Genomic DNA, 25,966 nt, shown 5'->3' with positions numbered 1-25,966 from the left:
GGCTCGGCAGTTGCTGACTTTTCCTGCATAAATTAGTTCAGCTTTCCGATGCTCCGGTGGGCTGGAAAAGGTGGATACAGTCTTAGGAAAGAGTCTCCTAGGACTGTATCCACCTTTTCCAGCCCATGGGAGCACCTGAAAGCTGAACTAATTTATGCAGGAAAAGACATAAACAGCCGAGCCGAGAAGTTCGTGACGAATCAATTTTACTGTAAGTTCACTCATCTCTAGTAAAAACTAAGAATCAGTAGTATTCACAGAAGTGACCAAAGCAACGTTATTTATAAGAAAAACAAAACAAAAAAAAAACGTCCAGGACAATAAAATAGTGTCATTTAGACTTTTACATAGATGCTATTATAGCATATGAAAACAATGTGGTCTCTCAGTTGCGGTAATGCTGCAATGGCTGAGCCTGGTTTTATAGCTCACACTACTACAACCCATCCAGATGAAATGAATTGAAGTGCATTACCAATAACTACAAACTGCATGGTGCTGAGCCTGGTAAACAATAAAGGGAACAAGGTACCATCAAAGCATGTAGCCCCTTTAAGTAGTTGTTCATTGGGGGCGAGTTGGACCCCCCCCCCCATCGATCTGATACGGATGGCATATGCTAAGGCAGCGTTTCCCAACCAGTGTGCCTCCAGCTGTTGCAAAACTACAACTCCCAGCATGCCCGGACAGCCTTCGGCTGTCCGGGCATGCTGGGAGTTGTAGTTTTGCAACAGCTGGAGGCACCCTGGTTGGGAAACTCTGTGCTAAGGACAGGTTGTAGATTTTGCAGGACCCCAAAAAACACTATCGTGTATATTGGCTTGGCCGATAACAGTTACTTATGGGATAACCCCTTTAATATGAAATTAATCCTATAACCGTTCACATTCTATAAACAAATCTATTTAAAAGGGTACTCCCGTGGAAAACTTTTTCTTTTTTTAAATCAACTGGTGCCAGAAAGTTAAACAGATTTGTAAATCACTTCTATTAAAAAAAATCTTAATCCTTCCAGTACTTTTTAGATGCTGTATACTAAAGAGAAATCCAAAAAAGAAATGCATTTTCTCTGATGTCATGACCACAGTGCTCTCTGCTGACCTCTGCTGTCCATTTCATGAACTGTCCAGAGCAGGAAAAAATCCCCATAGCAAACAAACTGCTCTGGGCAGTTCCTAAAATGGACAGCAGAGGTCAACAGAGAGCACTGTGGTCATGAAATCAGAGGAAATTAATTTCTTTATTGGATTTCTCTTTAGAATACAGCCCCTAAAAAGTACTGGAAGGATTAAGATCTTTTTAATAGAAGTGATTTACAAATCTGTTTAACTTTCTGGCACCAGTTGATTTAAAAAAAAAAATAATAATAATAATTGTTTTCCATGGGAGTACCCCTTTAATGACAAAAAAAAATAAATAAATATATATATATATATATATATATATATATATATATATATATATATATATATATTTTATACACAGACCTCTAAATAGTTAGTAAACTCTTAGGCCCCTTTCACACTATAAAAACACTTCCGTTATGAACGCCCGTTATGAATTCGGCAGTTATACGGCCGATACAAAATCACTTACGGCCCTTTGAAAATCCCATTATAGTCTATGGAATTTTTCTTATAGCCGTTTTAACCCGTTATAGCCCGTTATTAATAACTGACGTTATTTTGTGACGGGGGGATAGTAACAGGAGAATTAGTGCATGCACTACCGGCCGTATATTTGTACCGGCCGTACAACTGCCGATTTCCTAACGGGCGTCCTATAATGTTTTTATAGTGTGAAAGGGGCCTTAGTTTAAAAAGGTAAAACTAAAACATCATCTTATCCGTAGTGCTGGGCCTGAAGGGCAGAGGCATATCCAGAGATTTAAAGGGGTACTCCGGGGGAAAACATTTTTTTAAATCAACTGTTGCCAAAAAGTTAAAACAGATTTGTAAATTAAAAATATCAAAATAGATTGACAGCTCACAACAAAAATTGTACAAGGTTAACTGGGTGCACCTGTACCCTCAAATGAAATGACAATGGAATGTAAAATAATAGAGTTCCAGTCCTCAAATACCTCAGCCAAAAAGGTTGTACAATGGATGTTTGGAAAGATGCATAAATTTTATTATAAATAACTTTTACACATAAAATGTCTCAAGGGGTCCGTGTGATAGAACATAAAATAACATAAAAATATACAGTGGTCCCTCAACATACAATGGTAATCTGTTCCAAATGAACCATCGTTTGTTAAAACCATCGTATGTTGAGGGATCCGTGCAATGTAAAGTATAGGACAGTGGTCTACAACCTGCGGTCCTCCAGATGTTGCAAAACTACAACACCCAGCATGCCCGGACAGCCAACGGCTGTCCGGGCATGCTGGGAGTTGTAGTTTTGCTACATCTGGAGGTCCACAGTAGAGATGAGCGAACTTACAGTAAATTCGATTCGTCACGAACTTCTCGGCTCGGCAGTTGACGTCTTTTCCAGCATAAATAAGTTCAGCTTTCCAGTGCTCTGGTGGGCTGGAAAAGGTGGATACAGTCCTAGGAGACTCTTTCCTAGGACTGTATCCACCTTTTCCAGCCCACCGGAGCACCTGAAAGCTGAACTAATTTACGCAGGAAAAGTCATCAACTGCCGAGCTGAGAAGTTCGTGACGAATCGAGTTTACTGTAAGTTCGCTCATCTCTAGTCCACAGGTTAAAGACCACTGGTATTGGAGGTTATGCTTCCCCGGCATCCTCGCTCTCCGTCGCCGCCATCACGTCGTTACGCACGCCGCTCCTATTGGATGACAGGACGGCGTGCGCAGCGACGTGATGATGTCGATGGAGAGCGCCGACGATGCAAGGGATCCCGAAGAGGATGCGCCGGAGCCCCGAGGACAGGTAAGTGATCGTCAGCGGACCACATGAGGCACCGTAAACGGCTATCCGGTGGCAGCTGAAGCAGTCTGTGCTGCCGGATAGCCGTTTATGCGATGGCCCCGACATAAAAAAGCCTTGTATGTTGATGCTGCCTTCAACATGCGATGGCCTCTGAGAGACCATCGTATGTTGAAATGATTAGATGTCGGGGCCGTCGTAGGTCGGGGGGGGGTCACTGTATTTATATAACTGCAATAGTGATTGACCGCAATTCACATTCAATAGCAGTTCATATCTCCAAGGAGCGGTGAGCGGTACATAGTACCATCAGTTATTCAGATACTGCATTATTGAATACGAACTGCTATTGAATGTGAATTGCGGTCAATCACTGTTGCAGTTTATATATATATATGTGTGTGTGTGTGTGTGTGTGTGTGTGTGTGTGTGTGTATGTATGTGTATATATATATATACACACACACATACACACACACACAAGTGTCCTTCCATACACACTGGACATTTTTCTTGTATCTTACATTTATTATCAAGTATATTTTTATGTTATATTACACGGACCCGGTGAGAAATTGTGTAAAAGTTATTTATAATAAAATGTATGCATCTTTGCAAACATCCATTGTACAACCTTTTTGGCTGAGGTATTTGAGGACTGGGAACTCTTAATTTACATTAGATTTGTAAATTACTTTTACTTCCTTTTAATCTTAATCCTTCCTGTACATATCAGCTGCTGAATACCACAGAGGAAATTCTTTTCTTTTTTGGATTTCTTTTCTGTCTGACCACAGTGCTCTCTGCTGACACCTCTGTCCAGGTCAGGAACTGTCCAGAGCAGCATGTGTTTACTATGGAGATTTTCTCCTGCTCTGGACAGGTCCTGACCGAGGTCTGACAGAGGAGTCAGCAGAGAGCAGTGTGGAAAAGACAGAAAAGAAATCCAAAAAGAAAAGAATTTCCTCTGCAGTATTACGCAGCTAATAAGTACTGGAAGGATTAAGATTTTTTTAATAGAAGTAATTTACAAATCTGTTTAACTTTCTGGCACCAGTTGATTTAAAAAATAAAAAATAAAAGGTTTCCACCGGAGTACCCATTTAAGCTACGCTCCACCTCTCAGGCCCTACACTACATTATATGGTGTTTTGTTTCTGTAGTGGAGAACACGGACACCATCTACTACTCACATTCACAATGTGTTGGGCTACTGAAAAAAAAAAAAATAATCTCACCAACAATCCAGACACCAGGAGTAAATATACGGTAGTTTGCATATTACATGTAGCTCTAGTTATATCAGTTCCTGGAAAATGTTCAACAACAATATGGCAGCCATTACAGTACTGATTGCAAATGCAACTCAGCTTTTCCTAAACCTGCATAACGAATCAGAACTACAATACAGGTATCCTACTTATCCACATATAGAAGACAAATCCTCAGGTTGTTTTTGTGTGGCTTAAGGCTCAGGCTACAAGGCAGCTTATGGACATGGAACATAAATCCGCAACGTTGTGCTGCTGAAATCGCAAATGTGACTGTAGTAGTGCTGCAACTGTGGTTGTGCAAAAATCCAGCAGCTTTGGATTTCTTCCAATTCTTGTATTGCAGTAAAGGCCATTAGCTATGATGTCACATGGGCACAAGTTGCCATGTAGCCCTAGATCAGTGGTCTTCAACCTGCGGACCTCCAGATGTTGCAAAACTACAACTCCCAGCATGCCCGGACAGCCAACGGCTGTCCGGGCATGCTGGGAGTTGTAGTTTTGCAACATCTGGAGGTCCGCAGGTTGAAGACCACTGCCCTAGATTAATGGTCCTTATTAGCATTTGCTGTAAACAATATCAATATGATACATGTTATGTGCACTCAAAAAAAAATGTATCTAACCGTTCCTGTAATGTACACTTCTACAGTTAAAGGGGTACTCCGGTGGAAAACTTTTTTTTTTTTTTTTTATGACCTGGTGCCAGAAAGATAAACAGATTTGTAAGTTACATCAATAAAAAAAATCTTTACCCTTCCAGTACTTTTTAGCAGCTGTATGCTACAGAGGAAATTCTTTTCTTATTGAATTTCTTCTTTGTCTTGTCCACAGTGCTCTCTGCTGACACCTGATGTCCTTGTCAGGAACTGTCCAGAGCAGCATAGGTTTGCTCTGGGGATTTTCTCCTGCTCTGGACAGTTTCTGATATGGGCATCAGGTGTCAGCAGAGAGCACTGTGGATAAGACAAAAAAAGAAATACAAAAAGCAAAAGAATTTCCTCTGTAGCATAAAGCTGCTAATAAGTACTGGAAGGGTAAAGATTTTTTAATGAAAATAATTTACAAATCTGTTTAACTTTCTAGCACCAGTTGATTTAAAAAAAAAACAAAAAAAATAAGTTTGCCACCGGAGTACTCCTTTAATGCCTAGCCAACCACCTTTAATGCCTTTAATGCCAACCACCTTTAAGGTGGTTGCCTAGCGACATGTGTTGTAAGTAATGCTGTGCTGCCTCCAGCCATTCTGCATTCAGTGCTGGATGCACATGTTGACATCTGTTTCAAAATGTTCATCTGACATAGTGATACCATGAAGAATCTGTGATAGAGTCAAAAGATGCTGGTAAATAGTGGCATGGCCCAAACAATGGCCCAAACAATGTAGGAGGTCCCACATAACTCTAATGAAGGATATTTCACATTTAAGTCTAATCTAAGCAACTTATATAGCAGCATTTTAAAAGCAAACAAAGAAAACACCCTAACCAAACACCAAGCTTTACTCACAAGACCACATTTGAAGATTTAAAGCACATGATAAAGTATAAAACAAGGATTTATGGCTTAGCTGAAGAAAAAAAAAAAAAAAAAGTGAAACCACAAAGCTTTAGAATCTGCAGTTCAAAAAACACTTGCCTATCTTTAGCAGGACAAAAAAAATATTATGCAAAAACAGAAAAGAAAGTGCAGTATAATAACAATCACACACATGAATGTAAACAGATCTGGAAACTATACAGAGCTGCAGAAGAGGCCCCTGCTGGAATCAGAAAGCAGTCAACTAACACTGGTCAGTACCTTTCCCCGTCTCCTGACTGCTGCTCTCTTCTGCAGCACTGTCCGTCTGTCCATCTTTCTCAGAAGCGCCACGCATAGGCAAGCTACCTCTTCCAGCCACGCTGTGCCGTTCCGTGGCTCCGTCCCTTCTGGAATCTTGTTGTTGGGACATCTTGCGGCGGATGGAAGTTATCTCCTTGCGGATCATCTTGGCCCGGCGCACTCTTCCTATGCTCTGCTTGCCCGCATTGACCTCGTCCAGCCGCGCAAGCTGAACTTTAAGCTGCTCTTCTAGAGGGAGAGGTTTGCGGTTGTCGGAGGGAGGTGTGCGTTCAATATCTGGTGAAGATGGTAAACAAAAATATTTATGACTTTTTGTTACATTACGGTAACGGTAGTTCCTAACAAAGACCCAATTAGAACTCCAAACCCAAACGAGTTCCAGATTAAAGATAAAAATTAGGGGGGGGGGGGGGGGGGGGGGGGGGGGAAGAAAAAGTGTGCTCACTTGGCTGTGTCTGTAAACAAATATGTTGACTGTACAGTAAAAAATAAAAAAAAGTTATTGTACATATTTCTGAACATTAATATAAGTGCTTCTGGGCAGGACTGCGATACTTACCAGCCTCTTTGCCTTGACGTACAATCTCATTTCCCATGCCGACCTGGGGTAAGTGCATTCCAGTCTCAAAGTCTATACCAATTTTTTCTGCCTGCCGACGAGCCTGTCTGATGACAGCCGCTCCCTGTTCTCGCAGCCGGACAGCCGCCCGGTAAAAGATGGTGTCTTTAGAGTTATACTTGATGCAGTTATTGACTATTAGGTTGAAGTCATCCTCGAACTGATCAAAGTTTTTGTAGCGGAACGCTTCCAAGTTAGCTTTCATTGTCTTAAAATCCATTGGCTTCTTGATATGTTCTAAGTAGTCAGGTACCTTTGAAGAAAAAGGAAAAAGCCAGAGGTTAAGCAGCAGCCAAGAGCATCAGAATAACATTGCACGTGCATTGCATTCCAAGTGATTGTCAATTCCTGTTGCAATCAGATTTTTTTTATTTTTGGGGGGGGATGAACTGGAATATAACTGAGCTCAGTGTGCAAAACTGCAACCATGCCAGGCGCCATTCTAAAGATAGATGAAGGTACCATCTCTGGGATCCACACCTATCAGACATTTTCAGCACATCCTGTGAAAATGCCATGAATGTGTGTGATTGGCATGGTCCTTTATTGGAGCAAATAGGAAACATTGGTTTTAATTTAAATCTCTCAGACTTAGTTTCCCTTTATATAAGAAAGCACCACTCAGCCAAGCTCAGAATGGTTGTTGCTTTTCTTTAGTCAACATTATGGTGAATTAAAATATGCTATGTCCTTCTCCACAATGAATGAAATATGAGTGCGTGTCTACAGTGGAGTGGACAACCTGACAATCCCTTGTTGATGCTAAGGGTCAAGCTTCTTAGACCTTTGGGAAAACTCAAGGATTTTGCTAGGGAAAGTTGCTGTCAGCAATAAATTTCTTCACACGCACAATTATGTAATCCACGTATGCCAACAGTCTGTCAATGGCTCACATAGTGGACTTCCTAAGTGAAAAACAACCCCTTAGATGTCAATATGTTTTAGGGATACATCCATATTTAATGCAATGTTCAACTATTTGTTTGTATTGATTTAACGGCATGAAATCTGCAGCAGCAAAACAAAACACATACGATAGATGTAAATGTAGCCTTATAAGGTGTACACAGTCTCCGTTAAACATTTTTATGCCTATTTTTGTCACACCAAACTTACTTGGGTGCAAAAACATTCTTCTCATAGCATGCATGGTTTTACATATAGTGCAGACGGCAGAAAAAAATTAAGGAAGAATTTATTGTCTGTGCCAGTGCAGAGTGGCAAAATTGTACAAACTTTACATGTAAGCTCAGTTTCTGCGCAACATACACAAAGATGGGGCTTGCACAAAGTTTTTTGTTTTGTTTTTTTGCGATTTAGCCATTCTGTGCTGGGAATGATAAATTCCCCCCAAAATCCTTAAAGTGAACCTTTCATTAACAAATACTTTTTATACAATGTAGATAAACATTATATGTTTATTTGCAATATACATTGGATACAAAATGTGTATATTTATGTCTCTACAGCCATTGCCTGTAAGTCTCTATGAGGAGTCCAAATACAGGAAGTGTGGGCGGACAAGCAGGGCTCTGTGCAGTAAGGACAAGCCAGGGCTCTGTGACACACTCTCAGCTCACACATCAGGATGATTGACAAGCCAGGAGCCTGCACAGAGCCCTGTTTCTCCTGCCCTCACTTCCTGTATTTGGACTCCTCATAGAGACACACAAGAAATAACTGCAGGGACAGCATTTTTTCACCCAAAAATATAAAAAAAAAAAATGTAATCAATGTATATTACAAATATACATATAGTATTATCTACATTATATCAAAAGTTTTTGTTAACGACAGGTACACTTTAATAAGGCCTAAGGGGAAAATGTGTTTACCAGAAAATAAGCAAAACACAATAATAATAAAAAAAAAAAATGTTTTCCCTAAATAACTGGTGCGAGAAAGTTAAACAGATTTGTAAATTACTTCTACATAAAAATCTTAATTCTTCCAGTACTTATCAGTTGCTCTATGCTACAGAGGAAGTTGTGTAGTTCTTTTCAGTCTCTGTCAGTGTCAGGAACTGTCCGGAGCAAGATAGGTTTGCTATGGGGATTTGCTCCTGCTCTGGACAGTTCCTGACATGGACAGAGGTGTCAGCAGAGAGCACTGTGGTCAGACAGAAAAAAAACTACACAACTTCCTCTGCAGCATAAAGCAGCTGATAAGTACTGGAAGGATTAAGATTTTTAAATAGAAGTAAATTAAATATCTGTACCGGAGTACCCCTCTGAAAGGCTGTCTGCAGGCTGTTTTCTCAAGTGTTATTTTTAATGTTAGTTACTTGAACTTCAGGGAAAAAAAATTAAAAAAAAAGTTAAGCATCCTGTTTACTATTATTCATAGCAATGACAATACAGTTGTCAGATGGGTTCAAACTTAATTTCAATAAGGGAAGTGAATATTAGATAATGGGCGAGATTGTACAGTCAGGGGGTTCGACTTTTACATTAGGGGTGTGTATTTGGCACACACACCCCCTGACTGTATAATCCTGAAATATTCACTCCCATTATTAAAATGAATTACATGCCCATCTGAAGATTCCTTGAATTGTCAGACCAACTACAAACCTACATATCTTGGAAAAAGGAGGGTGTATGAAAAAACTGTAAAAAAAGGTGTGTGATCAGACACGCTAAGCTATTTCATTATAGTAAAATTTCATTTTTATTTTGGGTTGACTACAGATTCTCTTTAATCTGGGCACCCAACTGGCAGAGGAGGATGTGGCAAGCATGACTGGAAGTCACCGTGGCTCCACCCCTGTGACTGGATACCAGGTTAAAGCATGGCCAATTTAAAAAAATTTATTTTTATTTTTTTGCTGTATGCAGTATTCCACAGCATCGGAACACTGTTCTCCTCACCTGTAAGATCCTGGAGCTAATAAGTTCGGCCCAGGGGACCTGACAGGTTCTCCTTAAAGGTGGAAATACATCTTTAAAGTTTCTTGGATATGCCAATACTTTATAATTGGTGGTGGGGATGGAGGTAATCACTTTGCAAAAGGGGGGTGCTGCTCTAAAATACAAGTGTTAACCCTTTATTTTCAAGATTTGTTTGTGTGCCAGGGGGTCAAAACTTCTCCAATCAAAAAGAGATGGTACATCCTAGTAATATGCAATCCCTTTATGAGAAGGGTATGCTGCTGGAAACTAGTGATCTGAATTGATTCATGATGCAATTGAAATTTATTAAAGGAGCAGTCCGGTATACGAAAAAAACAAAAAACACACCAAACTTATCACCTATCTGCAGATTTTCTTGACCGCTGGGACCCAGTGATCTCCTGCCTGGCAGCCCGGCTCTCTGCATTTATTAAGGGTGTCGACCACAGCACGCAGCGGTGGTCAACAAGCCCCCACTATGCATCTCTATGGGAGAGCAGGAGATACATTAAATTAGAGATGCATATAGAGCGGTGTGTCGGCCACAGCTTCATTAATGCAGAGAGCCGGGATGGAGATTGCGGAGGTCCGACCACTGGGATCGGACACTTATCCCGAATCCTAAGGGGATACGTTTTTTTTTTATATATACTGGATAACTCCATTAATGGGTGAAACTGCTCTTTAATACATGGCTAAGCAAAAGATCCCTATTTTCCTATGAAAGCACATGCAAATACAAGGGGGGAGATTTATCATTGTCTTCAGAGCTTTTTTTTGCCTATATCTGGCGCTTTAAATGTTGCACTTGCGCCTAAGCACTTTTATTTGCGACAGATCAATATCAGTTCTTCACTTTCTAGTGGTAACAGATTTGTGAATGTGAAAGTGTAAATGTCGTACAAAAAGTCACAAACCCCTCCAAATCTACACCAGCCCTGACCTGGCTAACAAAACTGTTTTTTGGAAAGCACTTTCAAAAAGTCGCACATACTTTGCGCAACTGCGACTTTATTTTGTGCAAAAAAGTCGCAGAGAATAGGAGGAACCATACAAAATTACTTTAAAACACACTTTCTAAAGACAACAATGATAAATCTCCCTCAAGGTCTTTATAGCCATGTTAATAATATAAAATCTGATTTACCATAAACAGCAAAACAGAAGTCAGTAAAGTCATGCAGCATACAGACAAAATGGTTATGAGATGCACATAAAGTGTGGTGGGAGATTGGATTCTTACTTCGTACAGTTCTGTTACCTCAGACATATTGATCGGTTCAGTAAATATATTGCTGGTATCTTTTTCCTGTAATAACTCTAGAGTCTTTCTCAAGAGAATAAGAAATGGAGTTAGTTGGACCTCAAGAGCCAACTGCTGGATTTTTATCTGTAAGAGAGAAAGGTGGGGGAAAAAAAAAAAAGAACACCGACCTTAAGCACAGGACATAGAGTTGTGTCTCGGAAACAAAGTGAGAGGTAGCAGATTGTTACCGTTTCTCTTTTAAACTTCTCTCGCTTGCGTATTAATTCTACCAAAAGGCGCGCCCGCTCCAGGTCATGCCGGAGCCGCTGCCAAGATTTTAATTGTTCTTTCAGCATCCAGTTTTTATCCGTGGAGTCTTTCTGTTGAAAGATAAAATACGTTAACACAAAGAAAGTAGTTATCCGAGTTGTATCCTTACCATAAAGGTGTGTTTTCAGGGGTATGGTACATGTCAGGTAAGCTACGTAAAAAATGGTGCTCTACTGAACTGAGAGAAATCCTTCCAGGTTATGACAAAAGCAAATCACTAACATATACCGAGGAAAGGCAAATTAAGATTATGTCCACTTTGCAACCTATTGTATTGCTTTTAATGAATATTGCTTAGGTGATCTTGACTTAAAGGGGTTCTCCACCATAAGGTGATTTTAGCACGTACCTGGCAGACAGTAATGGAAATGCTTAGGAAGGATCTGCGCTTGTCTTGGGGCTAAATGGCTATGTCATGAGATTACCATAACACTGTGGCTAACTTTTGTGAACTTGTATTTCCTGTTTGACTTTTTTTTTTTTTTTTTTTTTTTTACTACAAATCCCACAATGCCATTTTCCTCCCTACCACACATCAGCCACTCCACCCATTGAAACAAAAGACCTGTGGTATTCAATCAGGGTGCCTACAGCTGTTGCATTAGTTGCAGATTGATCTCTCCACCCATTGAAGCAGACAGGCTCCCTGTCATCAGCTGACTAGTGAGTCAGGTCTCTGCCGCATTGCAAGCTGGGAAAAATCTGAGACAACAGTCATTTTGTATGCTGATAAAAATAAATAGTGGGGTGAAAATCACAGAAGAATTGTGAGAAAACCGTCACACACAGGTACAGACACTATATTATGAACAACACTAACTTTACAGCCCCTGTAGCATAGTCAAATAAAAAAAATCCTGGAATACCCCTTTAAATGGGCAGAATCATAAAAAAAACTTTTAGTAAGCTATACAAACCTGTCAATTGAATTGATGTGTCAGGGTCTGAGTGTTCAGACCTGACCAATCAAAACAATGAGCAAGGATAAGTGCGCACTTAGGGTGTTCTCTACCGGATGGACTGATAAAATAAATCTATTGGGACATCTGGTCTTAAACACACAAAGTGGGGATAGAAGCTGCAGCGGTGATTTCCTTTTTGGGCTCGTTTTTGTGATCAGTCAGAGTCTGAATACTCAGACCCCGACATCGTCAAAAGTTTTGTTTTTTTTTTATTTGCAGGTATGCTTAAAAATCTCGAACTGGTTTTGTGTATATAGGTCTTAGGCAGAGCCATGTGTCCTTATGGTAACAGACAGCAAGTAACCCTTTGTAGTCTGAACGAGCAGTTGTGGCTCACTCCCTCCTATACTGCTTGTACCATACCAAGACAAGAACTAGAGAATGGGCTTACATAAGGTTTGTAGAGTTTTATGTTGGTAGATGCATTGTAGCAATGGTTGAAAAGTTGGGCATAGGCTTTATGGTGTCCATTTGGTTTTCATTTACTTAGTATTTGTCAAGAGAACAAAAGTTCAAAGACAATTTTAGAACATTTAGTGCCAGCAACAAATAACTAAAAGTGTTGATCAAATGGCCCCTGCAGCCACGTATATATCTGTGCTTGAAACAAGAGATGAGCGAACTTACAATAAATTCGATTTGTCACGAACTTCTCGGCTCGGCAGTTGATGACTTTTCCTGCATTAATTAGTTCAGCTTTCAGGTGCTCCCGTGGGCTGGAAAAGGTGGATACAGTCCTAGGAGACTCTTTCCTAAGACTGCATCCACCTTTTCCAGCCCACCGGAGCACCTGAAAGCTGAACTAATTTATGCAGGATAAGACATCAACTGCTGAGCCGAGAAGTTCGTGACGAATCGAATTTACTGTAAGTTCGCTCATCTCTACTTGAAACCATAGCATGATATAAGGACACAATTGGCAAGAGAGATATGGTCATAAAAAAAAAGAATTCATCTTTTTGTGCACCAAGGCAGAGTGGCAAAATTCTGGCAAGTTTTTGTGCAAAAAAAAAATTTAATAAAATAAAATAAAATTTTGGTGCAATCTTGCCCCTCTGCACTGGTGCGCGGAATGATGAACCCCGCTCCCCAAAGTGTTCATAAAAAAAGGAAAGTGATCTTATAAATGGAAAACACATTTGATACTACGTAAATGCTTATAAAGAATAAGCCATGTAATTCTGGGCAATACCCAGGGCGATCTCAATAGGACAACCCCTTTCTATTAGAATAATTGATATTATTTACAAAAAAAACCTTTGGAGTCCCCCTGCTTACCTATGCCAAACATTCCATGCATGATATAAATACCTGGAAATGAACAGCAACACCTCCTGCAAACACCATAAAGTAGAGACAACACAGAGCTTTCCTGCAAATAATACTTGTTTTCCACAGTCACATATATGGATCACCCTTCTTCAGGCTGGCTTGCTGCAGTATAATCAGTACAGTGGTGACAATATCCATCCACTACAGCTAACTGCAATAATAAGGACACTTGGGCTCGAGATAATGAACCATATATCCGCAAAAAAATAAGTTTAAGTACACAAAAGCTCTGAGGACTGTTGTCTCTACATTATGCATAACACACTGGAATACTAGATTTTACCTGTAGGCATCGCAGATTTCTGGAGTTTTCTGAGTCAAACCGGTGGCGATCAGCTGATCACTGCACTAATTTCAACCTCTGGGACACCCCCTCCTCTCTCAGCAATCTCAAGAACAGCCCCCGAATCTCCCCACTGAGTATAGCACAAGGTGTGCATTTACCCTAATCATTGTCTATAGGAGCTCCAGGGATACTAGAGTACATCGCTCTGGTATCTCCAGCACTCCCACAGACAATAATTGAAGTGTGTGCCTACCCAATCGCGCCATTCAGTGGGAAGAGTCGGAGCTCCAATTTAGAGATCGTAAGTGGTGGGGTTGGTGTCCCCGTGTCTACTTTTTGTCCATGTTTGGAAAACCACATAAACAGAAGGTCAAGATTGATGCTGCATCAATAAAAATAGTAATGTCATCTCACTTTATATTTGGAAGGGGTCTGAGAAAAAAGGGGCAATATATTATACAGAGAAATGTAGTCCAATTTAAGTAGTCATTTTTCCTCTCAACTCTCAGAATCAGTGCACCCTCTTAAAGGGGTTCTCCAATGCCCTGTCTTCCGGAGCTCCGCTCGCAGCGTCCGGAAGTTTATTACTCCGAACGCTGTGTGCGGGCTTCCGTGTTCGAGGCCGCCCCCTCGTGACATCACGCCCGCCCCCTCAACGAAAGTCTATGGGAAGGGGGCGCGACCACTGTCACGCCCCCTTCCCATAGACTTTCATTGAGGAGGCGGGCATGACGTCACGAGGGGGCGGCCTCGAACACGGAAGCCCGCACACAGCGTTCGGAGTAATAAACTTCCGGACGCTGCGAGCGGAGCTCCGGAAGACAGGGCAGTGGAGAACTCCTTTAACACCTCCATATAAAGGCAGAGTCTGCCTATATACAGGTTCTTTTCTGGCCTTATTGAATTCATGCTCTGATTTCCCTGAGTTGTATAATGAAACGTGTGTCTGATACTTTGAATTTGTTTACCAACTCTGACATCTCTGCTTGCTGTCAGTGAATTGAAACATTCTTGTTGACACCCTAAAAGTTGAATGCCTGTTCTGATTTTACCTGTCACACGGGATTGGCTTACTATACAAGAAATGTCTGATATGTTTACACCTTGCAAATATTTCCATTCATTAAATATGTATATATGTAAGACTAGGAGGAATGGGAAATATAAGTATGGGGCTAGCACTTTAGGATGCAGCATGACGACCATTTTTAAATGAATACAAATATGTGTGTTCAAAGGCTATTTAACTAATTATTACTGTGTATTTTTTCAGAAGGCTGGACTTTTTAGAAGACTGATGTATAAAGACTGTACACCTATACTATACATAAATCACTGAACTATGTATCAGGGCGCAGAGAAAACATATGACAAGTCAATGCAACTCAGAAGACTATCACTGCAGTGCAGCCACCTTATAATCACCTTCATTGTCTGGTCCCCCTTCTCATCGTTTGATTTAGACACTGCCCCCGGGTGGACAGAGAGATCATCAGATTTAGGTATTCTCCACTTCATCTCCTATTGAGAGAGTAAACGCTTTTATTTATCTGCTCTTGACTGATCCATCCATAAGACCTTTTTATTTTCTACATAAGGGTAAGTTGCACGGGTCAGCTAAAAGATTCTATATGGCCTCTCAGCCCAACAAACATACTAAACATTTTTCTTACAATTGTTGATCCAGGGGGTATTATTATCTCAAACATGTATGGCATATCCTCACACTTAGCTCTTTCAGTAATTCCCACAGACTTTAATGAAGAAAGCCACATAGAGGTATGGACAGTTCTCCAATAAATACTAGGGGAATACAGGGTGTCCTAAACCCCTCCTGTCTGCAACTATTAGGCTATCATGACTATATATGCTACAAATACTGAAGATTGGAATCTCTTTAATTTAAAAAGTCCCCAGTAAATAAAAGTTTTCATAAGGCCTTCCCTATAAAGTTGCTTAAAATTTTATTCAGCTATTTCATAGCTATACCTGTTTCTGGGAAAGCTGAGTGACAATTAATATGGCTGTGTTATATATATACATATGCCCTCAGAATTATCAATCTGCTTTCCCAGAGACCCCCAAATGGCTACCCTGACAAGCTACGCAATACTATAGCTACAACCCTGAAGGTTTGTATAACCGACATGAGTAAAAAGGAACCGGACATCCTTTTTATGCTGCCCTACTCCACCAGCCTTAACTGATAGATCTCTCCCTGATAGGTAGAGATTTGTCAATCAAGGCCGGCAGGGCAGGTAAAAGCCACTGGGGATCACCTAGATGATTTAATTTAGGCAGCAAGAAAGTGATGACAGGTTACCTTTAGCATTCGGAAAACTGGGAAAGCAGGAACACACTCAGCTTTCCTAGAATCAAAGATAACTAACAAACAGCTGAATCCAAATTTTTAGCAATTCCACAGAAGAGGACAACTCAATGAATTATATTTACTGGTGATTTTTTTATTCATATTTTGTGGGCAATTAAAAAATGAAGATAAAAAAATAAAAATAAATAAAAACACTAGAGATTGCTCCTGCAAGTTGCTGCAAAATGTAAATGTCAGATGAGGAAAATAGACACTGAAGATTTAGCAGATTCTCTGCACCTTTCTGTAAGCCATGCAAAAGCAGTACACAGCTGATCATATAAAAAAAATCCCCAGCCCCTCCACGTGCCAGCGACTGCCTCTCAGAGGCATAACAGGGGAACAATACTGGGGATGCTTAGGTCTGTGGTGGAAGCATATAGTTACAGTCAATCTATGCTTCACCAGCCAGGGTTCTGTCTTTCCAAATCCTGTCAATTGCTGCAAAATGCAATAAAAACACCTCACTGCATTCTGACCTGTTCACAGTTCCTTTGAGACTGTAAATGCGTCTGTAATCGGCGCAACAAGGGCACACCGTTGCGGGATTGTCTTTTTAATGTCCAGTAGCTGTGCAACCTCTGCATGAACTGGCTCTTCCGCTGTATGGTTAGGCAATTGGTGATCTTACTGAGTCTGTAAGAAAAAGAAAATATGTAGCCATATTAGATAGAAAATCTCCATCAACAGGCATGTTAGGATATATTTAGCCTACTATACTAAAGCATTGGGCTTTCCAAGTATTCTACAAATGTGGCCTCTATATTGTATAGACTTGTAATGGCTCACAATGTGTAACAATCCGGAAGTTTTAACACAGTAACTAGATCAGGTGGAAACAAAAAGGCTACATGCAAGTATAACTAGCATAGGCGTCACATACATTCTTCTGGAGAATTCAAGGGTTAAAATCCCCAGGATGCAGAAAAAAGGAATGACATTCATAGATGTTAAGAAGCCAGAAGAAAGTTTTTATTTGAGGTAATCATGTCACAGCCCCTCCAACAATATCATTCAGGTATGTAGGTGCTGCCATGTCACAATGCACAATCAGGGTGCTGTCAGCCACACACAGCCATACTGTATATTTGGTGTCGTGCGACACCAAAGAGGGAAAATAAGAATGGAAACATGCAGGAGGAAGGTGCACAGTCATTTCAGGCACACGGATTATTATGCTAAAGGAGACCATAACCAGGCAGCAGACCCCCTTATCAGCCTGGCGTGTAGCAATGGCAGTAATACGGGTTATAAATATTTCTCAAAGACAGGTAACTAGAAGAGGGCAACTCAGAAACTTATAACAAAGCTTAAAAAACACCCACTAATAAATTTAAGGAGCTAATTCTAAAATTATAACCACTGTTTACCCTGGAAGGACCATACATCTTCCCCAAAGACTCTCTTACATGGCTATGCCATCAAAGCCGTCTCAGCAACAGCACCCCAAGTCTATAGCTTATGTCTCCTGACACCCAATTTAAATGGAGACTGTCAGATGCAAAAATGTTTTATATGTTTCTAATATACTTCATAAGAAAATGTTATTTCCTTATTATAGAGATCATGGCTTATAAAATCATGGCTTTGTCCAAGCTGAAGCACACGCATGGACAAAGTCCAGTAAGTGAGGGTGGGCTAGAACTCCTCTGGGCTCCCTCCTGTCTGATAGCGCTCCTCTGGGCTCCCTCCTGTCTGATAGCGCTCCTCTGTGCTCTCTCCTGTCTGATAGTGCTCCTCTGGGCTCCCTCCTGTCTGACAGCGCTCCTCTGGGCTCCCTCCTGTCTGACAGCGCTCCTCTGGGCTCCCTCCTGTCTGATAGCGCTCCTCTGTGCTCTCTCCTGTCTGATAGCGCTCCTCTGTGCTCTCTCCTGTCTGATAGCGCTCCTCTGTGCTCTCCTGTCTGACAGTGCTCCTCTGTGCTCTCTCCTGTCTGATAGCGCTCCTCTGTGCTCTCGCCTGTCTGATAGCGCTCCTCTGTGCTCTCGCCTGTCTGATAGCGCTCCTCTGTGCTCTCGCCTGTCTGATAGCGCTCCTCTGTGCTCCCTCACGTCTAAAAAAAAAAAAGTGATCTGATTGGTTGCTGTGGGCAACTGGTGAATTTTTTCTTCACACAGGTTATGATAAATCTTCACCATTATCTTTTTCCTAATTTGCTCTATCCCCGCCTGATTTAACAATCGCAGTCAATGGTTACACTCACTCCCCATTTCGCTCCCTTCCAAGGGGGTCACCTGCAATTCTGATCTGTCTTTTTAACTGCACATCCAGATTATAACTACCTCCTGCCGCTTCCACCTCAAAAAGATTTCTTGAATCCGCTCATTCTTCAACTAAACTATTGGTACATTCCCTGATCTCCCATTTAAATTACTTCAACATCCTACAATGTGGCCTTCCATTGAACACAATTGCTCCCCTCCATCCTCAACTCTGCTGCCTGACTAATCCACTTATCTCCTCCTTCACTGGTAACCATTGCCCAACAAATTCAGTATAAGCTGCTTACCATGACATACCAGGCCGTCCACAACCTGTGCCCTCCACATATCTCTGACCCTTTTCCCCATCCCCGCCCCTAATGTAATCTCCGATCCTCTTAAGGCCTCCACACAAGCTCTCCTCTTGTCCGCACCTCACACAACCATATATTAGATTTCTCCGTGCTTCCCATATACACTGGAACTTTCTACCCCGACACATTCGGCTCTTTTCCACCATCAAGACCTTCAAAAGCAAAATGAAAACCCATTTCTTCAAGAAAGCCTACGATCTGCAATAACCCTGTTGCCACTGCACTGGGAACGGCTACTTCCTTAACTTCTCATAGATGACCAGCTGGCCCCCCCACCTACCGTTTCCCCTCCCTTATAGATTGCCAACCCTTATGGGCAGGCTTTCTCTCCCATTACATCAGCCTACAATTTATTCTATCACATTCCCTGTACCTGCATTTGTGTCATGTATTTTAACCCTAATAATATGTAAAGTATCCTGAAAACACTACATTTTTATAACAAATAATTGCAGTAGGGCTTTAAATGTATAACTCGGTCACATCTTTAGTGGGATTTGAAGGTGCTTTATATGTATAAGAAAAGCTTTTGTAAGGTGTCCAGGACAGATGGTGGGGCCCAAGGTGCAGCCACAACATCTGTCCCATGCACAGCGGCTCATCCTGTAATACACACCATGACGTAAGTGGAGAGAGCGCCTGGACCCCCTCCTCTCCGACGGTCCTGGACGTCTTACAAAAGCTTTTTAAAATGGATACAAAGCACCCTTAAATCTAACTTAAGGTATGAATGCATTATTACATTTGAAGCCCTACTGCAATGTATAGGCAGCTTGACACAGGACATATATTTTAAGCTTCCAGTAGTGAATGCCAAAAAAAAGAGAGACTGGTTGCTAAGTATATAGTGTGAGATTTATCAAAACAACATGTGCAGGAGAAGTAAAGCAGTTAGCCATTTTTTTTAAATCTGATTGGTTGTTATGGGCAAATGCACCAATTTTCCCCTGTACAAGTAAGTGTAGCATCCAGTATGACAGTTCTGTCTTCAGTTCAATGCAGATATGACAATGGAGGAGATTTATCAAAACCTGTCCAGAGGAGACGCTGCCGAGTTGCCCATAGCAACCACATTCCTTGCATTTTTGAAAAGGCCTCTGAAAAATGTGATCTGATTGGTTGCTATGGGCAACTCAGCAACTTTTCCTCTGGACAGGTTTTGATAAATCTCCCCCAATGGACCGAGACCAAAGGAGACACTCCAGTGGATGGTAACACGCACTTCTACAACTTTTCAACACTTGTCCAGGACATTATTCTACTTGTTACCCATTATATTAGAGCAGACAGCACATGCAAACAAACAATTTGGCGCAGATCCCAAGAAGATCTGCCAGAGCCAGTGTTCCTAAAAATGTCACTGAGCTGGTTTGCTGAGGAGAATAGATCCTGTATTAGGTGAAAAAGTTGCTTATTCTGAAAGAATACACTTTTTTCTTATCAGGAGAAGCGCAAAAAAAAAAAAAAAATAGCAGATATAATGAACGCTTTATGAATAAATGATACCGCAGCAGGTGCTGATGAAGAGTCTGACCTGCTGCAGAGCACTAAATGTCAGTGGACAATACATGAATAATACATACATTCTTCAAGGTATAGATAAGAGTTCTACTACTAAATAGTTAAATGCCCTTTTTTTCCCCCATGATGGTTGTCATGACAATCACTACAGCAACCATGTATTGTAGTGAAGCTTCATTTCTGGCGCTGCATTGCTATGGAAACAAACAGGTTACACGTCTGGCTATTCATATTGTATTAAACAGATCAATAACTGAATTATTTTCCCTTTATATATGCATTTAAGTACTGGATAGATAATATAATTAAAAGGGTTTTCTCATCATAGTAAGTGATTGCAATTCATGACAACTCACAGGACCCCCATAATTCTGGCTAAGCACTTGCAGCACCTTAGCAGGGTTTCCCATAAGCCAGCTGCCATGCTGGGAACTACAACACAGCACCATTCACTTGAATTAGGCTGTGCTGTAATTCCCAGCACAGTGGACGGCCTAAGTGCTGCTGTGCAGGATAGAAAGCCAAAGAGACATCGGCGGGTATCTTAGTTCTATAGATTGGTGGGGGTCCCAGGGTCCATTAGAAATTGTAATTTTTTTTAACCTTTTGTTTAAATCACAAACCTTTATTACTGAAGACTTAAAATTCCAATCTACTTGGGACTAATTGACTGTCACAAAAATGGTGGAAAGTCATGTGGCAGACGTAAAGATTGACAAGATTTACATAATTTCTTTATTTCAATATTAAACTTACTGCTAAGCTATGTCATTTTGTGATCATTTTCTTTTCTGAATATATATATCTATATCTATCTATATCTATCTATATCTATATCTATCTATATCTATATATCTATCTATCTATCTCTCTCTATCTATATATGCAATAGTGCTGCAATCAAAAATACAAAAAAACTGAATTTATTTGTCTCACGGCATAGCTGCTATGCCGTGAGAATAAATTACTGTATTTATCGGCGTATAACACGCACTTTTTAGGCTAAAATTTTTAGCCTAAATTCTAGGTGCGTGTTATACGCCGATACCGTACCCAGGAAAGGCACGGGGAGAGAGGCCGTCGCTGCCCGCTTCTCTCCCCCTGCCTTCCCTGGGGTCTAGAGCCCTGCTGCCGGCCCTTCTCACCCCCTGGCTATCGGCGCCGCTGCCCGTTCTGTCCCCCTGACTATCGGTACCGCCGATAGCCAGGGGGAGAGAAGGGGCACCCATTGCCGGCGCCGCTGCCCCGTTGCCTCCCCCCATCCCCGGTGGAATAATTACCTGGGTCGGGTCCGCGCTGCTGCAGGCCTCCGGCGTGCGTCCCCTTCGTCGTTGCTATGCGCTGCATGGCGCAGCGCATGAAGTCAGTGCGCCGCGCCGTGCATAGCAACGATGCAGGGGACGCACGCCGGAGGCCTGCAGCAGCGCGGACCCGACCCAGGTAATTATGCCACCGGGGATGGGGGGAGGCAATGGGTGCCGCTGCCCCTTCTCTTCCCCTGGCTGTCGGCGCCGCTTCTCTCCCCCTGGCTATCGGCGCCGGCAATGGGGCGCCAGCACCGATAGTCAGGGGGACAGAACGGGCAGCGGCGTCGATAGTCAGGGGGAGAGAAGGGCCGGCAGCACGGCTCTAGACCCCAGGAAAGGCAGGGGGAGAGAAGCGGGCAGCGACGGCCCCTCTCCCCCTGCCTTTCCTGGGGATGTATCGGGGTATACATGCGCACACACGCACCCTCATTTTACCATGGATATTTGGGTAAAAAACGTTTTTTACCCAAATATCCTTGGTAAAATGAGGGTGCGTGTTATAGGCCGGTGCGTGGTATACCACGATAAATACGGTAACTATGTTTTTTTTCGAGTGCTGCACTATTGCTTTTCTATATGAGTAGACTTTTGGTTGAGTCTGAAGATAAGTAAATATTATTTGCAAATATTTTTTGGTTTTCTATATTATACCATGCAGGATAGATAATTATATATTTTTATAGTTCGGGTTGTTATAGATGCGGCAATACCAATTATAACTAGGTTTCTTTAACCCCTTAAGGACATGGTTTAAGGGGGACATCGCTCATTTAACCACCAAATTTACAGTGAAAAAAAAACATTTTTTATCAACCTTTGGGGGCTTCCATTTCTACGCAGCGCATTTTTTGGTAAAAATTAGATGTTCTTTCTATTCTCTAGGTCGATACGATTAGAATGATACCCAATTTATAGGTTTTGTTTTAATTTCCTACTCTTAAAAAAAATTATATATTTGTGTATGAAAATTTGTGTTTAAAATTGACCTCTTCTAACCACTATAACGTCTTTATTTTTGTATGAAGGCTCATTTTCTGCAGCATGGTCTTAAGTTTTTAGTGATACTATTTTTGTTTTGATGGGACTTTTTGATCGCTTTTTATTCATTTTTCTCTGGTATAAGAAGTGACAAAAAATATGCAATTCTTCACTTTGGTATTTTTTTTAGTTAACACCATTAAACGTGCTTCATAGGAGAACATTGATCAGTGTTATTGGCGCTCCATTGCTCTTGCCTGCAATAGCTGGCTGAAGCATAGGAACGGCAGGGAAGGAGGTAAAAGAGCTTCTCTCTGTCCGTACAGCTGATGGGGACATTGCGTTTTCCCCCCGATGGTCCAGATCAGCTCCACACTTTTAGACGCTGTGATCAAATTTAATCAGGCCAAAGAGTCAATGCCAGACATTGGCCTGAGCAGCGATGTCTGGTATTAGCCATGGTCGTGGCTGCTGATAGCAGCCAGGACCGTGCGGGTATGATGCAAGCTCAGCTCCTGTGCTCGCTTCATAACCCTGCCGAAGCGCCATTTATTAACTGCGTTCTGCGGCAAGGGGTCATTGTTTTCTAAACTAACTTAGATTATATTCCCTAACTACTCCTAACACTCCTACTGGCCTTTAAGAAAAAAATCAGAGCTTTAAAAATCTCTGTATCATTCCTTTTCCCTTGCTCACATTGTGCGACAAAGTGGGCATTCCCCAGCAGATGCGACGTCACTGATGCCAGGGAGAGCTGTGCCTCGCCATGCCCCGCATGCACTTCCTGAGTTTGGTCTCCTGCTAGGCCGGGAGCAGACCAAACTGTGACCTGCTCAGGGAAAAGAACAGAGCCACCCAGTGGCCATTTTTTCAATCACATTAAAAACATTTAAAGGTTGAGAATTTTAACAGCAAGTAAATAGCAAAGTGTCTTATAATTACACAAGGAACAATATATTTAAAGTTTAGTTTAGTGACAGGTAGTCTTCAAATTATTTTATGCAAACCTTCTGATAAAAAAATTTAAAAATTCTAAAGGGCAACTTTAGCTTTTTTATTGTGGGGAGAGTTATTAAACTTAGTCCTACATTGGGCCTTTCACCAGTGAATATGTCAGCATTATGCAGCCAGGCAATGTATACAGCCATGCTTCTGGCTCACATCAAAAGCCTAAGGCCCCTAAGTAACCTCGATAAAAACACATAATTTGTCACTTAGGGGTTAAACAGGAAAGCTAAGTGACATCATCAAGGCTTATCTGTAATTTCTCATATACTGTCACAGTCAAGTATTTACCTGTGTGGGGGAATGCAAGGAACTGAAACAACTGGGGCAGCAGCTCTTTTTTCTGCAAGGATTTTCCGAGCTTTTTTCATTTTAATCCTTGACTTTGCTTTTGCCTTCTTCACTTTTTCCGAACTCCAAACTTTTCCCTCATCATCGTCTTCATCATCTTCATCCTCTCCTTCACTATGGGAGAGGGCAGGGAGTTTACATACAGAACCAGGGGGTGTGTGGATATCACAGTAGGCTGTTTTGCGTACACTGAAGGAAGTGCCGTTGGCTCCTGTTTCCCGCACAGGTTCCATTTTCATGTAAAGTCCAGCCTGCTGAGCACAAGTAACATGAAATGCTGTGTAACAGTTTGCTTTGTGACACTGTATACAAGCTCCCGAGCCACGCTGTTTGCAGATATAGCATGTAAGCTTCCAGCGTGCTGGTGGAATATGTTCAATGCTGTCTATAGGTTCTAAGAAGACTGTGTTAGCAAAACAAACCTCAGGGATCCAGAGAGCGCAGACCACATGGGCCCAGCGGCCATCATCCGTCTGCTTAAATGCGCCTCCTTTGTTTGGGCACAGTGCGCAATCTACCGCTCTGGAAGGTGACTGGAGACACCTCCTGCAAAGCCACTGTCCCTCAGGGATGTAAGGCACCCCATAGCACTCCTGGTGCACAGCAAGGTTACACATGTCACAAAACAATATAACATTGCTGTTCTGACATTCCCCATCATTGCAGATACAGCACACTGCATCCTCATCTATTAATGCGTTTGGGTCCCCTTTGTTGTGGCTCTCAAAGTATGACTCCTTTTCCAGTCGGTCCATTAGGTACTCAAAGATCTCCTGTGGGATGGAGTTGACGCTTTCAGTCTTTCGCCGTTCATTCATTATGTCGAGCCAGATGTAATCCTCCTCGTCCATATCGTATTCAACTTCTTCATCCATCTCTTCTGCAGACTTCTCAATGTACCTTGAAAGGCAGAGGAGGAAAAATAGCCAAAAGCAAACAAATCAGCAGACATCCTAAGAAGAATTATGATTTCTCCAACCTGGAGAAAAATATTCTTTATATCAAGAGAAAATTATTAACATAATGTAAATGCACTAAAACATAACATTTAACCTAATAATTGTTCTTCTTAACATAACAAGCCAACTTACAATAATCATAACAGTATTAGGAACACATGCAAGGGGGTTCTTATTATTTAAGTTGATTTTAAAACTATTTTATACAAAAGTGGTAAAGCAACAAATTAGGCATTTGCTTGACCAGAAGTTTCTGTAGAAGATAGTTTGTCTATGTAGTTTGCAGCGCCCCATGGGCAGCTATAAGTTTAATATGGTTATGGCAATAGCCTAACAGACTGGCTCTTCAATCACCACACACTACAATAGAGATAAATAGACAAACGTACGTACCTCTTCTCTCAACATCTACCTAGATGCAGTGGTTGCCTTACACTGAGTCAGGCAACTCCAATGGATTTGCAATTAAAGGGGTACTCTGCCCCTAGACAACTTATCCCCTATCCTATAAGATGTCAGATCGTCGGGGTCCCGCTGCTGGGGACCCCCGGGATCTACCATAGGTGATAAGATGTCTTAGTGACAGAGTACCCCTTTAATATATATGGACACCAAACGGACCTGCTGACTTTTAATGGAGTTCATCAGCATCTATTGTGATTTCTTTAGTTATGAAACACGCAGTAGAGTCTCCAATGCAGATGTGAACGTACGATTTAGAGATATTTTTATCTTAACATTTAAGGCATATGTACAGGATTTGCTATCTTCATAGACCTGTAAATATCTCAAGAATAATGCCTCTTCCTCTCCAGCCTATTTGCAGAGGCTGGAGGTGGCCAGGATACCAAAAACAGTCTGTGACTTGTCAACCAATTACCTCTATCGAAGTTATGTAGAGTTTGTAAAATTACACACTGGGCTGTTTTTGGATTCCCAGCCACCACAAGCAGACCAGAGAGGTGACCCTCATTATCAAGATAGAATGGAGTCTCAGAGTTGGGACTTAACACTGTTCGGTATTTTTAGCATAGTCTATGGAAGTGTCAAATGTCAAGATGAGAATACCCCTTAAACTTTCCCTTGCATTGTCTTCTGGTTAAGCAAAGCTCAAAAGTTAATGAAGCTACCTTCCACAGGGATAAAGATAAGCAACCTTCTCAGAGGGAAACAATATAAAACACTTCGGCATTGCTATATTTCCTATACCTGTACAGTAC

At 41.5% G+C, this 25,966-nt stretch overlaps 1 protein-coding gene across 4 annotated transcripts in view; it reads right to left on the bottom strand.

Annotated features, from left to right (window-relative positions):
* BRPF1 (bromodomain and PHD finger containing 1) overlaps positions 1-25,966 on the bottom strand; it is a 50,838-nt gene that overhangs the window by 20,678 nt on the left and 4,194 nt on the right. The window contains exons 3-9 of one of the 4 annotated variants that reach the window (XM_056524695.1): positions 23,728-24,687; positions 16,530-16,686; positions 15,105-15,200; positions 11,018-11,149; positions 10,767-10,913; positions 6,573-6,885; positions 6,059-6,289 (exon numbers count right to left, since the gene is read on the bottom strand). In XM_056524695.1, the coding sequence (XP_056380670.1) occupies positions 6,059-6,289; positions 6,573-6,885; positions 10,767-10,913; positions 11,018-11,149; positions 15,105-15,200; positions 16,530-16,686; positions 23,728-24,687 (2,036 nt within the window). Of the gene's footprint in view, positions 1-5,971; positions 6,290-6,572; positions 6,886-10,766; positions 10,914-11,017; positions 11,150-15,104; positions 15,201-16,529; positions 16,687-23,727; positions 24,688-25,966 lie in introns of all 4 variants that reach the window. The other 3 variants (XM_056524694.1, XM_056524693.1, XM_056524697.1) reach the window with 3 other exon arrangements.

Source organism: Hyla sarda, chromosome 6 (assembly GCF_029499605.1).
Source record: "Hyla sarda isolate aHylSar1 chromosome 6, aHylSar1.hap1, whole genome shotgun sequence".
In the NCBI taxonomy this organism is placed as follows: domain Eukaryota; kingdom Metazoa; phylum Chordata; class Amphibia; order Anura; family Hylidae; genus Hyla; species Hyla sarda.
This window is presented reverse-complemented; position numbering and strand designations above follow the sequence as displayed.